The 15,450-nt window shown below is 42.3% G+C and overlaps 2 protein-coding genes and 1 pseudogene across 2 annotated transcripts in view; 1 reads left to right on the top strand and 2 right to left on the bottom strand.

Moving 5' to 3' along the window:
- Positions 1-201, bottom strand: part of LOC138033674 (cytochrome b-c1 complex subunit 7-like) — a 6,229-nt gene extending 6,028 nt beyond the window's left edge. Inside the window, exon 1 of the mRNA XM_068881471.1 lies at positions 45-201. Coding sequence (XP_068737572.1) covers positions 45-150 — 106 coding nt within the window. The 5' untranslated portion in view covers positions 151-201. The remainder of the gene's footprint in view (positions 1-44) is intronic.
- Positions 202-274: 73 nt separating this feature from the next.
- LOC138033660 (tetratricopeptide repeat protein 39C-like) overlaps positions 275-15,450 on the top strand; it is a 46,450-nt gene continuing 31,274 nt past the window's right edge. The window contains exons 1-3 of the mRNA XM_068881451.1: positions 275-560; positions 2,951-2,999; positions 4,732-4,924. Of these exons, the coding sequence (XP_068737552.1) occupies positions 406-560; positions 2,951-2,999; positions 4,732-4,924 (397 nt within the window). The 5' untranslated portion in view covers positions 275-405. The remainder of the gene's footprint in view (positions 561-2,950; positions 3,000-4,731; positions 4,925-15,450) is intronic.
- Positions 9,521-14,378, bottom strand: LOC138033348 (uncharacterized; annotated as a pseudogene).

Below are 15,450 nucleotides of genomic sequence, written 5' to 3' on the forward strand. Positions count from 1 at the left end.
GAAGCTCTCTTGTTTCCTTCAAATAAGAAAAAGGAATACCTTACCAAGTTGTCTATAACCACAAGCATAGATATACCAGTTCATAAAGGCAGATTTAACCTTCTGAAAGAAGGATAACTGCCTTATGACTTTTGGCCCGACGGACGCCATGTTTGATTTTGTTCACTCAGAAAATCCATAATAGTTTTTCTCTTCGCTGTTTGTCCGGAAGAGGCCCGGAATTCTTCGGAAAGCGTCCAAGCGTATCGGCTGACCAATCATAGAACGCCTTGCACTTGTTAGCTGCTTGTAGAGCAACTTGTGCAGAATAAGAAAACATAGCGCAAGATTTGCGTGGATTGTAGCACACATTCTTGATCAAGCTTGCATGAAGTTACCGAATTCTGCTGGACCTTTGGTGCCCTTATGAATCCGAACAGGAATGAATGTAAAGAGCTCAAAGAAGGAGGCTCCAAGTCGTCGGCCGGGTTTTGGGAATATCATGGTCTGGCAAGGGATGGGATAAATTTGCTTTTAAACAATGGGTTCGAGGAATCGCAAAAGCTTTTCCGGACTCACAGGTTTGTTTTCCAGCTGGCTGCCTGAATTAATCGCCTTTTTTGGAGGTTTGAGACACTTGTTTCAGCGTAATCTTAAGTTGCGTAATGTGCACACACGAGCACTTAATTTAAGTCAACAATCTTTGGGTATAAAATATATGTGATCTTATTGATGAGGACATATTTTGCGTCTGTTTCCATTTTCCTCTTTGAAAATAATATGTCATTTTAATTTATGTACAAAACTTAATCATAATTTTATCGTGTACGATGAGGTATAGATGTAATTTAAAGATTCTGAACTCTGGGTTACACTTAAGTGAGTAGAATTATACCTCAACACATGATTTTCTTGTGACTCTAAAAGCCAGAATTTGTAGAAAAAGGACAAAACCATGCTTACTTAGAAATTAAGAATCGAGAGACAAAACACTAGAACAGCGGGTACGTTTATATCTTTTGTTTGCAACCTTATATACATGTGTAGAGATGGAGCAAGTATGAACAAATTTCCAAGTTCCCCATAAAAAATTGATGACATAAACCAACGCTTTTCAAAGGAGATTAAAAAAGATCACAAATTTCTGTTTTGAAAATCGTTGAACTCTTAAAACCAAACACATATCAAATATCTTCATTCACTTGCTTCTATGAATCTTGAAAAATAATATGAAGTACAGTTTTCATAATAATTGACAAGTTCATATCAAACCCAGACTTGCAAATTAAGTGATGAAGTCATGAGAAAAGGTGTTTAATTAAATCCTTCCAGATGCAATTTTTTTTTACAAGTATTTACACTTAACTGACTGTTTTTGTAATTAGATGAGCTCATAATCCCCTGTAGAATTTATCTAAGAACATTCCCTTAACAGATAAGAACATTAACTTCAGAAAAAAGGATTAGTCTTATTTTTATTTAAATCTAAAAGAAATTATCATTCCCTTTATTTTGTTTAGTAGTCTGTCATTAGAACAATTAAATTAGCTGACATTAATTGACTAATTATTTGTCTCTCTATGATGTCTTCAAGCACCAGCATCCTTCTTATTTCACATGCAAAAACACACAGTTTGCTGAACTGAATTCAATCAAGCGTAAGCACAAAGATGCACTATGAGAAATGGGTTGCTTCGCGCTCTTGTAATGTAGTTGTGTCCTGTGACCTTGTGTATGCATAAATTATATATGTTGTAGTGAAAATTTCTTGGTTAAAAATTTTTGACACTATTTTGTTTTTTACTTTCCTTTGTTTTACAGACATTATCATAATGTGAAACAAAGGAAGGTAAAAAACAAACTACGATCCTGGTCAAAAGTTGTTGGGAAGGTTGCATGCATCACTTCTCTTCACACCTAATTTGATTTTTTTAACTATTGGCTGTACTATTTTTGAAATGCCATGCTTAACTGAAAAAGTAGCCTTTGTTGTTTCAGCAAATGTTTCCTAGCAAAGTCTATCATGTATTTATGGCAAATTTTGCATATCTAACATTACAGCAAATGGAGATATGGTATGGCTCGCTAGGAATTATTCTTATTCATTTCGTAAACATCCCACATTATCATTTACGAGATTACCGAAAAGAAATATATAGACCTTATTTGAGCCTGATTTTAGCAATAACTTGAACAAAACACATCGAAATCCGAATATGTTGTCACTTCTTCAAGTTTTTTGATTAAAGGAATGAAACTGGTTTAAAAAACCGCATTTCTTGCACTTCGACCTTTTTCAGACAATACTGGTCAAAAGTTGTTGGGAAGGTTGTGTGCATCACTTCACTTCACACCTAATTTGATTATTCTAACTATTGGCTGTACTATTTGGGAAATGCCATGCTCTTGTGGCCCCCCTCCCCCATATTCAATGTTGGAAGAAAATTCACCATTTTGTTTGGTGGAAAATCCAACATTGATAAGGGGGAGGGGGGTTATCTCTAAAGTGATGCTACCTTCCCAACACTTTTGTCTAAATTGTAGTTTGAACAATAATTATTTTATTTAACAATAATATTATTATTCGCCAAAGGTGAATCATGGCAGTTTATTGGGGAATTTAGAACTCATTTGAACTTAAAGAATGGCTTCAATTTGGCAAATAATCAAAAAACCAAAACTTTGGGCTGTCAGTGTTATGAACAGAGAGTTTTTAGGTCTACTTCTGTCCGTTTGGGGATTGTCCAAGTGAGGTTTACTGCATGGGTATTATAAGCAGGCTTATATTACATGGTAGAGAATTGAATCGAAGTGGTTGAGATGTTTAATACCACTGTTTACTTTGGGAGGTAAACAAGTTTTCTTAGTTTGATATCAGTGACAAACACAGCATGTTGTCTATTGAAACAAGTGAACCATTTGAGAAACACACAGACAACCTTTGAATACTCATTGAACTGTTTTATCTTAGTGATGGCAGTCCACTCATGAGTGCTGGTTCAGGAATGGTGGACTTTGTGGTAAGTGTTGACTTAATATTTTCTTTGAGCTTCAGATGCAATGATGATGTTCATCCTCATTATGATTAGTTAACCCATTCACTATTCAGGAGTCCTAGGACGTCCCCAGCTTAAGCTTAGGACTGTGGCCGACATGAATCCCTAACTTTCTGAAAGATCGTAAACAGAGGGTGTGCGTTGATAACATCACAGCTCCTTTCCTGCCTATCAATCGTGGTGTGCCGCTGAGGGCACTGTTCTGGGGCCCGTACTTTTTACTATTATGGTTAATGATATACATGTAATTCCCACTTCCAAAAATATCTTGATGACTGATGTCACGTGTAGCATACCTGTTGGGCCTAATGTCAATGACTTATAATGCCTCTAGGGAGGTAGAAAATATTAAAGCCTGGGCAGTGAAGAATTTAATGAAACTCAATTTAAGTAAAACCAAAGAAATCAATTTATTGATTGGTTCACATTTGAAACTAAGCGTCAGCGTTCATGTGTAGTATCATGTGACTTTTTGTGTAAACAAACCGCGAAAGTTCAGACATTCGAGCGGATCGGACATATAACACATAGTGAGATGGCGAGGCAAGCGGATGCAAAATTTGGGAGGAGGGGAGGGAGAAAACAAAGTGTATTATGGTACATTAAAAAATGGAGAATGGCTTGTACCAACTGTAGAGTACTAACAGCCACAAAGGCAAATAAAACCGAACGCTTTATTCGTTCAACTGCTCTGCTCGACACCAAGTCAACTCACTCACTCGACGCCCGCTCACACTGTTCAGTTCCCGTATATGTCTTGCATGTACAACCGCTTTGCACTCTTGCTCATACAACCGCTGTATACTACACCAACTTTGTGACATTTTTAGCCCTATCAATTTTTCTTGAGAAGACTCTCTTGCACTTTGAAGTGGTTATGAACCCCATTCCTCACATTGCCATTGCTTTGTCATGCCATGCTTTCAATGTACTGAAAGCCAACAACATCCAAACTTCTTCCATCAAAATGTTTACTTCAGTGTTAGAAGCTCTTGTAGTTTATTCTTAATTTATTAATACCACTCCCATGCCTGTTTTCATTTGATTTAGCAGTTAATTCATCAACTTGATCTGTCTGCTTCTGTAGTGCAATAAGTTTTGCTAATTAAGGCAAGATAACACGACTACTAGTTCTCATCTGGCAGATTAGTGTCTTCAGATGCAGGGACACTGATCTATGACTATGTGTGTTCAACTTTTTTTGGAAGGGATATTTTTACTTTCTCAATTAACAAATCCTTTTCATGAAGGGCTTCACTGTAGCTACACTCTCATAATTATGCATGGACACACTCCAATTTTCAGAGATTCCACGTGTTAAACCATCAGTAAATAAGCGACAATCACGAGACTCTCCCAGAGGGGGTCCTTGTTCCCTTTAAATATTTGCTTGGGTTCCCTTGTTTCTCAAATTACTTTCAACTCGTTCCCAGCTTATTGATCTCTAAAATCATTTTAAATTGTTTATGCTCCCTTTTTCCCTAAATTATTTTGACATTGTTTCCCAGTTCCAATTAGCCATAAGCAATAATAAGCAAAAGAAAATTTTGACACCAAAAAGTGGAAAACAAGAAACAAAAGTTTATGCTTATCCTGAATTAAGTTAATTGGCTTTCAAACAACTGGGCCCAGGTGTTCAGCTTTGTCAAGTCTCTGAATTGTCAGGCAATTTCGCTCTCTCTGTTTCTCTGCCCAGCAAGCCATCCTTACGTTTGAAGATGATCAATTGGACAGAGCTCTTGAAAATCTAAAAAGAGCACAGAAAGTGTGCTATGTGGAGAACGCAGCAAAGAAGGGTCCACAAGTGGGGCAGGATGAGCAGCTTATGAGGCAGATTTTGTATGCTGATTGTGAACTTTACATGGCCTTGCTTACCTTCCTCAAACAAGGTATGGCATAGCTTAACTAAATAATGTCAGTGGTAGAGTGGCTGCCCAATCAAACCATTGAGTCAGTGAAGCATTAATTTCACTACATATCACAGGATATTGAGTATAAGCACGGCGAATATTGAGTGAGATATGACCATATTTGGACATTGTCACAATGTGTTGAATGATAATTATTTTTATCTATTTATCATTCTGGGCCTCTGATAGGATGCAGAAAAAAATTTAAGATCATATGCTGCCTATTTTAGGAGCCTTTTGTGTACTTTTTACTAGTCATTGGTACTAATAAAGTACTAACTCATATGCCCAGTAAACTACCCATATCAATGGCGTGTATTGCTAACAGCGTACCCAAAGATAAGTGTACTGGTGGCTACCTTCTGGCCTATTATCATAATCGCCATGCGATCACATGAACCGAAGATTAACCGAAGATTCTGCACGTAGTAACGTGATAACGTACATGTACTAAGCGTACGAACAACCGATGGACAATCGCCCTAACACACATGACCTATCTTATTCAGTCCCCCCTGCACTTTAGTACGCTAGTATGAATTATCGACGTGCACGACCTACCTTATTCAGTCCCTCAATCTGCACTTTAGTGTGCTAGTACAAATTATGCTGGACATGCACAAGCTGTCTTATTTAGTCCCTCGGAAATTTAGTATGCTAGAAGGAAGTATGGACACGTACGTGGGATTCTTGTACATGTCGTTATGTTAGAACCAAAGTAGTAACCCGCATAGTCAAGGTAATGCCAACTGAAAGTAACTTTGTGCTCTTGCGCTATAAAAAGATGTCAATGTTAACTATCGACAAAGAATAACTAAGCAAATCCATAGATAAGTGGCGGATGATACAAAAAAATGATGAGACAATCGATGTCATATTTGTAACTCAAATTTATGTCTTGACCGTATTTCAAGCTAACAGTATTTTTCTTATAAGTACTAAAATCATCCGTACTAACTTAAAGATAAAATTCAGAAAATGACATCCTATTTTAGATTATGCAGAAATTTTTGGCCATATTATGCGTTAACGTGCGTTAATTATGCGGAACTTACACCAGATTACGCAGAAATTTCAGCAATTTATAGAACTAATCATTAGGCCCGTCCATTGTATTTAGTGAACATGCTTATGGTAAATCAGGACTTGAAAACGCGACCAATACAGTCACATTTGCGACTGAATTTTTTTCCGTTTGTGATTAATTAATTTAAGATATAGATCTGGAGGAGTGGCCAATTTGCGACCAGCTTTCACCATTAAAATAAAAGGGTTAGCAAATATTGGCATTAATTGCTGAAACTTTTGCTAAAATAAATAAAGCAATAAATAAAATATTTTTGTTTCTCGTCATGAATTTTGTTTCAATGTGGAGATATGGAGCGAAATTGTAATGTGGTTGAACCACGATCCATTCCCTTGATCATTCACCATACTCAGTGGTTTTTTACACGTACATATTGCGGGCACCTATTTTGTTTTGTACAATTTCATTGCAATGATTGTCCCTACTTTTACAAATGATGAAAATTAATTTGCGATAGTCACTATAACTTGGGACTAAATGTTCATATCTTGTGGTTTAAGGAGGCTTGAAAGGGATTTTAGGTGCACATGCGCGTAATCTACACATGCCATAACTTCAAATAAAAAAGTTTTGGGGAAAGTTATTTAGTACAACTTTCGTAAGCTATAAAACACCTTTTTTTGATGTATCTTAAGTTCTACTGTCTAGTAGATAACTTTTTGTTAATATATACTCTTTAAGAAGTTAAAGAATTTAGGGAGATTTCCAACAAAGAAATAAAAACGGTAGGTCATCGACTTAATTTTTCAGATAATTTTCAAAAACTGAAATTTAGAGGGCCTTTTTGTGGACCTGGCATGTTGCCATTGTGAACGATATGACGTCATAATTAAAGTATTACCCAACAATAGAGTTGCAAAGATATTTATAGTTTGCCTACAAGTTATGAAATATCCTTCTTTGGTATCTTTCATCATTTCACAAACACTATATAGCAATGAGAAACCTTGCTGAGCCTCCTTAATACATGTAAGTAGTAGTCCAGGCTCATTGCCGAAAAATGCGTGGAAACTGCTGACGAACTTTCATTTTGCAAACGAAATGGCATGTTTTCTTCGATGTTCAGGAAAATAAGCATTTCAAAATAGTCAATCTCTCAAGCTTTTATGATTGTGAGGATGGTAAGCAGCTGCTTTATCACTTATATCAAGTATTTCTTCAGATCTGTTTTCTGTGGAAAATATCGTATCGCTGCATCCAGTCAGATTCCATGATCATTTTTCTTGTTTAAAAAGGGGTGTAATAGTTTTTCTTCCTTTTAAAATATAGCTCCTTTTTCAGCATGATGCATTGATCCATCTACCTGCACGTCCCGTGTCTCTGATAGATAGGAGTTCATCCATTTCACAAGTACACGCCTGTAATGTCACTGATTCTTGTTACAGAATGACAAGGAAACTAAGCGATAGCAATGTGGGATGACAGAGTAGTACCCAGGCCCCTATCTTAGAAGTTGGGTGAATTAACATATTATGCTCTATCTTCCCCCAATTCTTTAATGTTCCTGTGGAGGAATACTGAGTTTTTGGAAGAGGGGCAGTAAAGACTGATATGGTTGAAGATACAGCTGTAATCTAACACAACAACAAAAATAAAGGAACGTTTTGACAGTCAATGTGTCACTGATTTGCTCGAGGTGTTCATGAGCCAAAGTTTTTATCATGCACTGTTCATAGTTCTAGGAGGCCTTTCTTGTTGTAATCCAGCAATCTCCGCACGGCTAGGGGCGGCCTCTTTGGTGGTGGCTGACCCGCAGGGGAAGATGTAACAGGGGTAGTTGGGCTGGCATTTGTAGGCAGGGGAGAAGCAGGAACATCCGAGGAGGGTGGGACTGGTGGGGGTGGGGATGCAGGTTCAGGGGCTGGTGTTTTGTGGCTGGGGCAGGGTGGGGTTGCTTGTGCCATAGGGCCACCGGTGGCTGGAGCTGGTAACTGAGCATGTGGTGGGGCAGCTGGTGTACTGGCTGCGCTTGGCAGGGAGGGTGGTGTGGTGGTAGGCTGGAACAACGGCCTGAAGAAGTGTCGGAGGTCATCGTCGACGGTTCGCTTGGGTGGCGGTGTCTGCACGGGGACGTATTGCCGCAGAAACTTGCGGTTGCGTAGGGTTACCCTGCCGGAACCATCTATTCGCACGTTGTACTGATCAAACTGTCGGACTTCCATAACAACGCCTGTCTTGTCCCATTTGGTGGGATGCGGACCTGTCTGGTTCTGGATACGTACCTGATCGCAGACCCTCAGGGGTGGGAGTCGCTTAGTGTGTTCCATCCACTGCTCAGCTGCTTTCATGTGCCTGTTCCGTAGCGCTTCCTCTCTTGCGGCGAGGGTGTCACGCCATGTCGGATGAGGGATGTATCGACCTGGCAGGATGGGTATGAAGTCCTGGATTGGTCGGCCAAATACGCACTGGGCTGGGGATAACTTTGTGTCAGGGTCAGGAGTGTTGCGGTACTGGAGGGTGGCGCGTTGTAGTGCATCGGTGTCAAGGCTGCCAGTGGGGCTGGTGTTATTAGTGATTAGTCGTTTGACAGTTTTTACAGCAACTTCTGCCCTGCAGTTTGAGTGTGGAAATGCCACTGATGACAAGCGGTGGTGCGCACCCCAGTCTTTCAGGAATTGGCATGTAACAGCGGCAGTGAATTTGGGGCCACCATCTGTCGTACATTCGTCAGGAATGCCAAATGTGGTGAATATGTGGCGTAAACAGGAGATCAGGCCTTGAGAGCCCTCGGTTGCGCGTTCAATGATGGGCCAGTTTGAGTAGCGATCAACTACGACGAGGTAGTGGATGCCCTTGTAGTGGAAGAAATCAGCGCATATGCACTGGAAGGGGTATGCTGGTTGCACAGGAGGAGAGGGTGGCACGCTGGGTTGGGAAGATGCCATGCGGTTGCAGTGGTAGCAGTTTGTTCGTGAGGCGGTAATAGCGGGGGTGATGCCTGGCCAGAAGACGGTGGTTTCTGTGAGGGCAGTCATGGAAGTCACACCCTGATGTGCTGAGTGGAGGACAGACAGGACATGTTGGCGAAGTGAAGGTGGTATGACTATTCTGTCCTTGTAGAGGATGACGCCGTCTACTGTGTAGAGGTGGTCACGGAACTGATAATAGTCCCGGCGTGCGGGTGGCAGCTCATGGCGGAAGGTTAGGAAGCCAGACTCAATGATGGACATCAGGTGTACCATATCGCGGTCGCTCGCTGTTGCCACTTTGACCCTGTCCCATGTGACTGCTATAGTACGCAGTGCTGATGAAGCTGATGATGCCAGCTGGTCATCTATTGCAAGAGAGCATGATGCAAGCTGCGGCTCGACACAGCGGATGTGATCCAGGAATGAACACTGGTATGGGTCAGGTGGGGGTGGGGTAGATGAATCACTGGTGGTGGCGATGTCGTCTGGTAGGATCAGCATTTCTGGGGTTTTTGGGCCAGTTGGGTGGCGGGATACGGCATCAGCTTCTTTGTGCATCAGCTTCCTTCTTTTCTGAATCTATAACGCAGGGCTTCTCCTTGAGGTTAGGGAGTCTAGCGTTTGGAATGTCCTTGAGGGATCGGTCACAGTGTCATTGGTGATTTCAAAGCCAGCGAACTCGACAGTGTCTGCACCGAAGACGAACTTGTGCGGGTTAAGGGTGATGCCATGGTGTCCGCAAATATTCAACCAATCAACTGCCTGCCAGAAGCTCACACTGAGGTTGTCTGCCCAGAGTAGCGTGTTGTCAATGCATTTGGTCTTGTTAGGGACATGGGCAACGATCTCATCAAACCATCTTGAGTAGCCATCACCGGATGCTATGTATCCCTGGGTGCGGTTTTATATCGATATTGCCCCCACGGGGTGATGAACGTGGTGAGGTGGCGGTCATCTGGGTGGAGGGGTACGCTCTGGTAGCCATTCCAGCAGTCAAAGACAGTCTTCCTTTTGTGACTGGGTATAGAGCGGGCTTGATGAAATGGGCTCTGTGTGTGGTGGGTTTCACGTGTGGCATGATGATTGAGTGCCTGGAAGTCCACAGTGCGGCGAGGTAGACCGTTTTTCTTTGCACACACAACCATGCGGTGGCACCATGTCACTGGTTCACCTTCTGGTACGAGTTTCAAGGACGCCAAGCATGACGTCATGATCAAGGCCTTTCTTGATGTCCGCATGCCAGTGGAGTGGGACAGGAACGGGGGTGTGGTGGGCAACTGGTTCCGCAGTAGGGTCGACCATGAGCCTCATAGGGACACCGTCCATCAGTGGTAATGGCTGGTGCTCGCAGGTATTGAATGTACTGGTGCTGTAATAGTCCAGGAGCCATTGTTGCAGGCGCGGCCTGGTGGCGTGGGCAGGTGCAAGGCGTGCTATGTGCACTCTCATGTATAGGTGATGTGGCAGCCTAGGGGAAATGGCTTGCGGCGTCGGTGGCCGTGTCCTGTCCCATCTCTGTGTGCGCCTGGAAGGTTTCACCTACAGGAGGGCATTGCTCGGAAATCATGCCCAGCGCTGTGCTGGTCTCTCGGCTGAGAAACCAGTTGTCAGAGTCGCTTGCCACATAGACTATTTGTCGGGTTTCAAGGGTCTGGCCCGATGGAGAGGTACCAGAAAATCGCATGATGGCAGCGCCAAGAATGGTTATGCCATTGTTATTTGCAGCATGCATTCGCATTGTGACTGGGATCAGGTCAGTGTCACGTAGGCCAAGGCGGTGGATCACTTTCATGCTGGCTAGGCAGCTCTGGCAGCCGGTGTCAGCCATGGCAGAGAGGCTTATGGTGTTGGGTTGAGCGGTGATAGGCTTGTATCCCAAGGCAGTGTAGTCGGCTGGGTTGACTGTGGCGGTGAGTGTGATGAATGGCTGGGGCTTAGAGGCTTTGCGTACCCAGCGATCATTCAGGTGGTTGTACAGGTGGTGATCTAATGAGATGATGTTGCTAACCCGATCCTGGTCGAGGCTGGTTGCAGTGCAGAGAGCGTCAAATACGGCACCCTCGGCTTACTGCGACATACTGTCTCGAAATGGTTAGGTCGGTTGCAATGGTCACACAACACGCCGTACGCGGGGCAGGCAGTTTTCCTGACCTTGGGTGCGGCATTCTTGTCGTGACCTCGGCGGCTGCAATAAGTGCACGGCTCGTTGTTGTTTGCAGCCTTGCGCTGTTTCAGTTCCTCCTGCTTGCCACGACGATATTGACTTCTGGCTGCATTGGCCCCGAGGCTATCTGAAAGGCGCCCGGCAGACTGTTTGCTGGCCACTTTTGCTTCAACGAATTGAAAAACTTCTTCTAATGCCATCCCGTACGAAAATTCTGGGCGAGACGCGGGCGAGATTCGGGCCATAAAAAGTCTCGCTGATGAGCAATACAGAGCCTGACGATAATCAGGCTGACAGGAGCGATAAAAATTGAACGATAAATGAGCGAGAATGGAGCGGGACATTTGTATTACTCTGACATTTGGACGATATTCTGAGCGATAAACGGGCGAGATTCAGGTCCATAAAAAAACAAAAATCACGCTAATGAACAATACATTTTTATGGGCGTGACGTTAGTTTATGGCTTATAATTTCGGGTGTTACGAAAACTAAGACCTAAGACCTGGTCTTAGCTTTCGTAGTACGAAAACTACAACCCCGCTCTTAGTTTTAACTAAGACCCTTTGTTAATAGCGGTAATTACGGCAAAGAAACCCGGGAAAACTTACCGCTACTCAGAGATTTGGGCGCTGCATGTTGTTTCCTCACACGATTAAGTTTAAACAGACACAACGCCATGAGAAGCTTGAATGTTGTGCGACCTTGCGCGACAGAAAAAAAGTGGAATTTATTGGCACGGAAACTAAAGATAGGGTCTTTCGGAGAACGAGAAACTCTGTCTGTTAACCCTTTGGTCATAGCAAGAGTCCATGTTTTGGTTGTAACCACTAAAAATGTGATACACGCACTCTTCTGTCAGCACACATCCAGTTTCAAAACAAGTCCACAATTTAGCCGTAAGTCACGCAAACAGTAAACGGATGCCCGTAGATGGTCAATTTTATTATGATGCCTGATAGGGGACTGAATAGTTTTACATGTAAGACATAAGTAATTTTCTGTAAGTTTCTCCGTATTTATCTGACTCACAAGCTTATTTCTCAGCTTATTACAATGAGGATATGAAGTATCATCTGCCAGGGGGTGAGGGTACATCGCGCTATCCTGGTACTTTGACGCATTATTTATAAGAAACATTGAAATCAGTATAAACAGAAACAAAATAGGCCATAATTGAAACTATGCCTACTTTAATAGGGCCATTATAAATTATAAACTAGAAAATCCCCTGCCTGCCACTCCCCCCACCCCAATAGACAGTACCACTGTTTTTTGTTTGCGTGACTTACGGCGACATTGTGGACTTGTTTTGATACTGGGAGCAAAATTACAAATGTGTATCGACAAAATAATTCTTGTATCACATTTTTAGTGGTTACAACCAAAGGGTTAACAGACTGAGTTTATCCTTATTTGAAGGATACTATCTTTAGTTTCCATGCCAATAAGTAAGCTAACGATCCTCGACTGAGACCAACTACAGTAAACATGACTCTTGTCAATGATCATTGCGTGGACAGTCATGTAAGACAGAAACATGTTTCAGTTTTAAGGTAACTTAAATAAAAAGAATGTACCAGCTTTTAGCATAGAACAAAATGCGACTGAAGTCATTCAAAGTGTCCATAATAAGGTAAGCATGTTAGTAGCCAGGTTTCCACAGTGATCTGTGATCAGATAGAGAGGTCGTTTCTAGTCGCGTTTCTCATTTATTTTAAATCTTCATACATTGTTTAAAATCTATTTCATAAAAGAGAAAATTGTTCCAGCAATATTAATTAGAGCAAATAAATGCTGTTTTGATCTGGTTGATTACTGTCCTAAATGGGAAGAAAAAGCTGTGCATCTGTGTAGAGATTCAGATGTTTGGTGAAATGCACAGTTAAACTGAAACGCGCGCCAAAAGCGGTTACAAATATTTAATTATCGATAGCCAAAATTCAAACATTGTTCTTCCCTATTAAAGGTTTTCCGTCCAGCGACAAGCAATTCCTATCATTAAAAAATTATCCTCCGTTTTGGGCAAGCAGGATAATGCTGTCTTCAGGTAGCTACATGTAGATTGCTTCTCCCGAACGTGCTAAGCTATTTGAACTTACCTCTCCGGATGCGGGTGGGTATCACGCTAAATGTATCACTTGGAAAAAATATCCAGCCATATACGTATTTTAGCTCAAAATTCAGAGCGGTAAAAAATGGTTTGCTCACCTTTTACCCGGGACGGACTACACGTACAGAAATGCAGCAAATAATAGAACGACAGCCAGAGTTAAGTAACTGATTTGCATTTTTGAGTACTCCCTGATCTATTTCTACTAATCTTTTCTTATCGAATAACAAGTAGGGAGCACTTATGTATCGAATAACAAGTGAGCAGCCTGAGTTTCACCGATAATACAGCGTGACAAATGTCTCGTTACTGCGGCGTAAATGAATAACCTGGGGTTTCACTTTTTCTCGCTCACTCACGCCACACTATCGGCGATAATCGAACCAAACTAATGTCTGGCTCAGTCGCACAAGCGCGACAAAATGGTTGTCTCGCTTTGTCTCGCTCAGTTCTGGCCTTAAAAACAGCTTTATGGCCCGAATCGGGCCCGAATCTCGCTCAATCAGGCCACAAATTTTCGTACGGGATATCTTGGTTCTTGTCACCTAATAGGTCCAGCTGAATTTCACTGTCTGCAAGGCCACGTGTAAGTACATCACGGAGGATGTTCTCAGTGTAGTTGACGTACGCGTCGCAGGTAGGGCATTTAATGGTGAACTTGCACACGCTGGCTGGCCTGCCCGCGTAGGCGGGTGCCAAAACTGCGTATTGTTTTGTCCCGGCCCTGTTTCATGTTGTGGAGTTGCACTCGGGCAACCATTGTATTTTCTTCTCTCACAGCGAGTTTTTTGATAGCCGCCATAACTTCGTACGCAGTTTTTTTTGTTAGCAAGCCGCCGGTGTTCCTTGTGAGGTCCTTGCATAACTGTTCGTCGCAACATTCGAGTAGTTGTACGACCCTGTCTTTGCCCGTAACTTTAGTCGCCTCGACGTAGTCCTGCCAGCGAGTTAGAAAATATGGCCATTCCTCGCTGGATCCTGCAGCAGATACTGTGGGTCGTCGGATTTTTTTCGACTTTGGTGGCGGCCGGTGCAGCGCTGGCTGGTGAAGCTGCGTGTGTGCCAGTTGAGTGGACCGATAGCAACACGGCAGCGAGTTCATCTTTGACGTCTTCCGTTTCGTATGTGCATTCAGGGAACGGGCACTGGTATTTTGGCATTGTTGTCTTGTGTGTGCCGGGGAGGTCCTTTGTGTTTTTTGTTGTCCTCGTGGTTGGTGTTTGGTCCTCTCCGCGTGGTGCCGTGAATATTGGAAAAACAAGATGGCGGTCGAGGTGATGCGAAGATACTCGTCTTTATGGCAAAGTAGGGTGCTTGTCGTTGATTGCTTTGCCAGTGGTTGATTCCTTAGCTCAGAGTTTCCTTGTCATAGATAGGAGTTCATCCATTTCACAAGTATATGCCTTTAATGTCACTGATTCTTGTTACAGAATGACAAGGAAACTAAATGAGAGCAACGTGGGATGACAGAGTAGTACCCAGGCCCCTATCTTAGAAGTTGGGTGAATTAACATATTATGCTCTATCTGATGCATAGAATCCTTGTGTGTCCATTTGGATGCAAACGTATATTTCACTCCCAGGGCTATCATGTTTGTCACGGCTTTTTCTCCACAATTCAACAAAAAAAGATTGATACTCTTCTATTAAATGGGTGGCAGACAGGTTAACACATTGAGCGAAAGCGTGGAATGCCTGACATGTCACACTAAATTGAAGAGTGGTTACCTTCGAAAAAACAAGATGACTTGTTTTTATGTTCGTTGCACATGGTCCTGGATCGTCAAACTTTCTGTATAACTTTTCTATTCACAACTTTGTGGGGGGGGGGGGGGGGGGGTTACAAACCAGTTAGATATTTAAAAAAAAAGCTGAGAACTTTAACCAGGGACTACTAGGAACAAATTCAACGAGTGGTCAGAACATGTCTTGAACCTGGGAACTCCGGATCTCAAGGCAATCATCCTGTTAAACCACGTACTGGGCCGCACTGCCTCCTTATCAAAATTAAAATCTGAAATAATTTTTTCTGGTTTTACACATACCGTGCTCTTTTAGTTGGCTGTTAAATGGCTGAAGAAACCCTTGATCAATGTGAACACTGATAACTGGAACTGTGAGAAATGAATATTGTGGATTTTTTCCTTATCAAAATCTGAAATAATTTTTTCTGGTTTTACACATACCGTGCTCTTTTAGTTGGCTGTTAAATGGCTGAAGAAACCCTTGATC

The sequence above is a fragment of the Montipora capricornis genome, chromosome 14 (assembly GCF_036669925.1).
Source record: "Montipora capricornis isolate CH-2021 chromosome 14, ASM3666992v2, whole genome shotgun sequence".
In the NCBI taxonomy this organism is placed as follows: Eukaryota; Metazoa; Cnidaria; class Anthozoa; order Scleractinia; family Acroporidae; genus Montipora; species Montipora capricornis.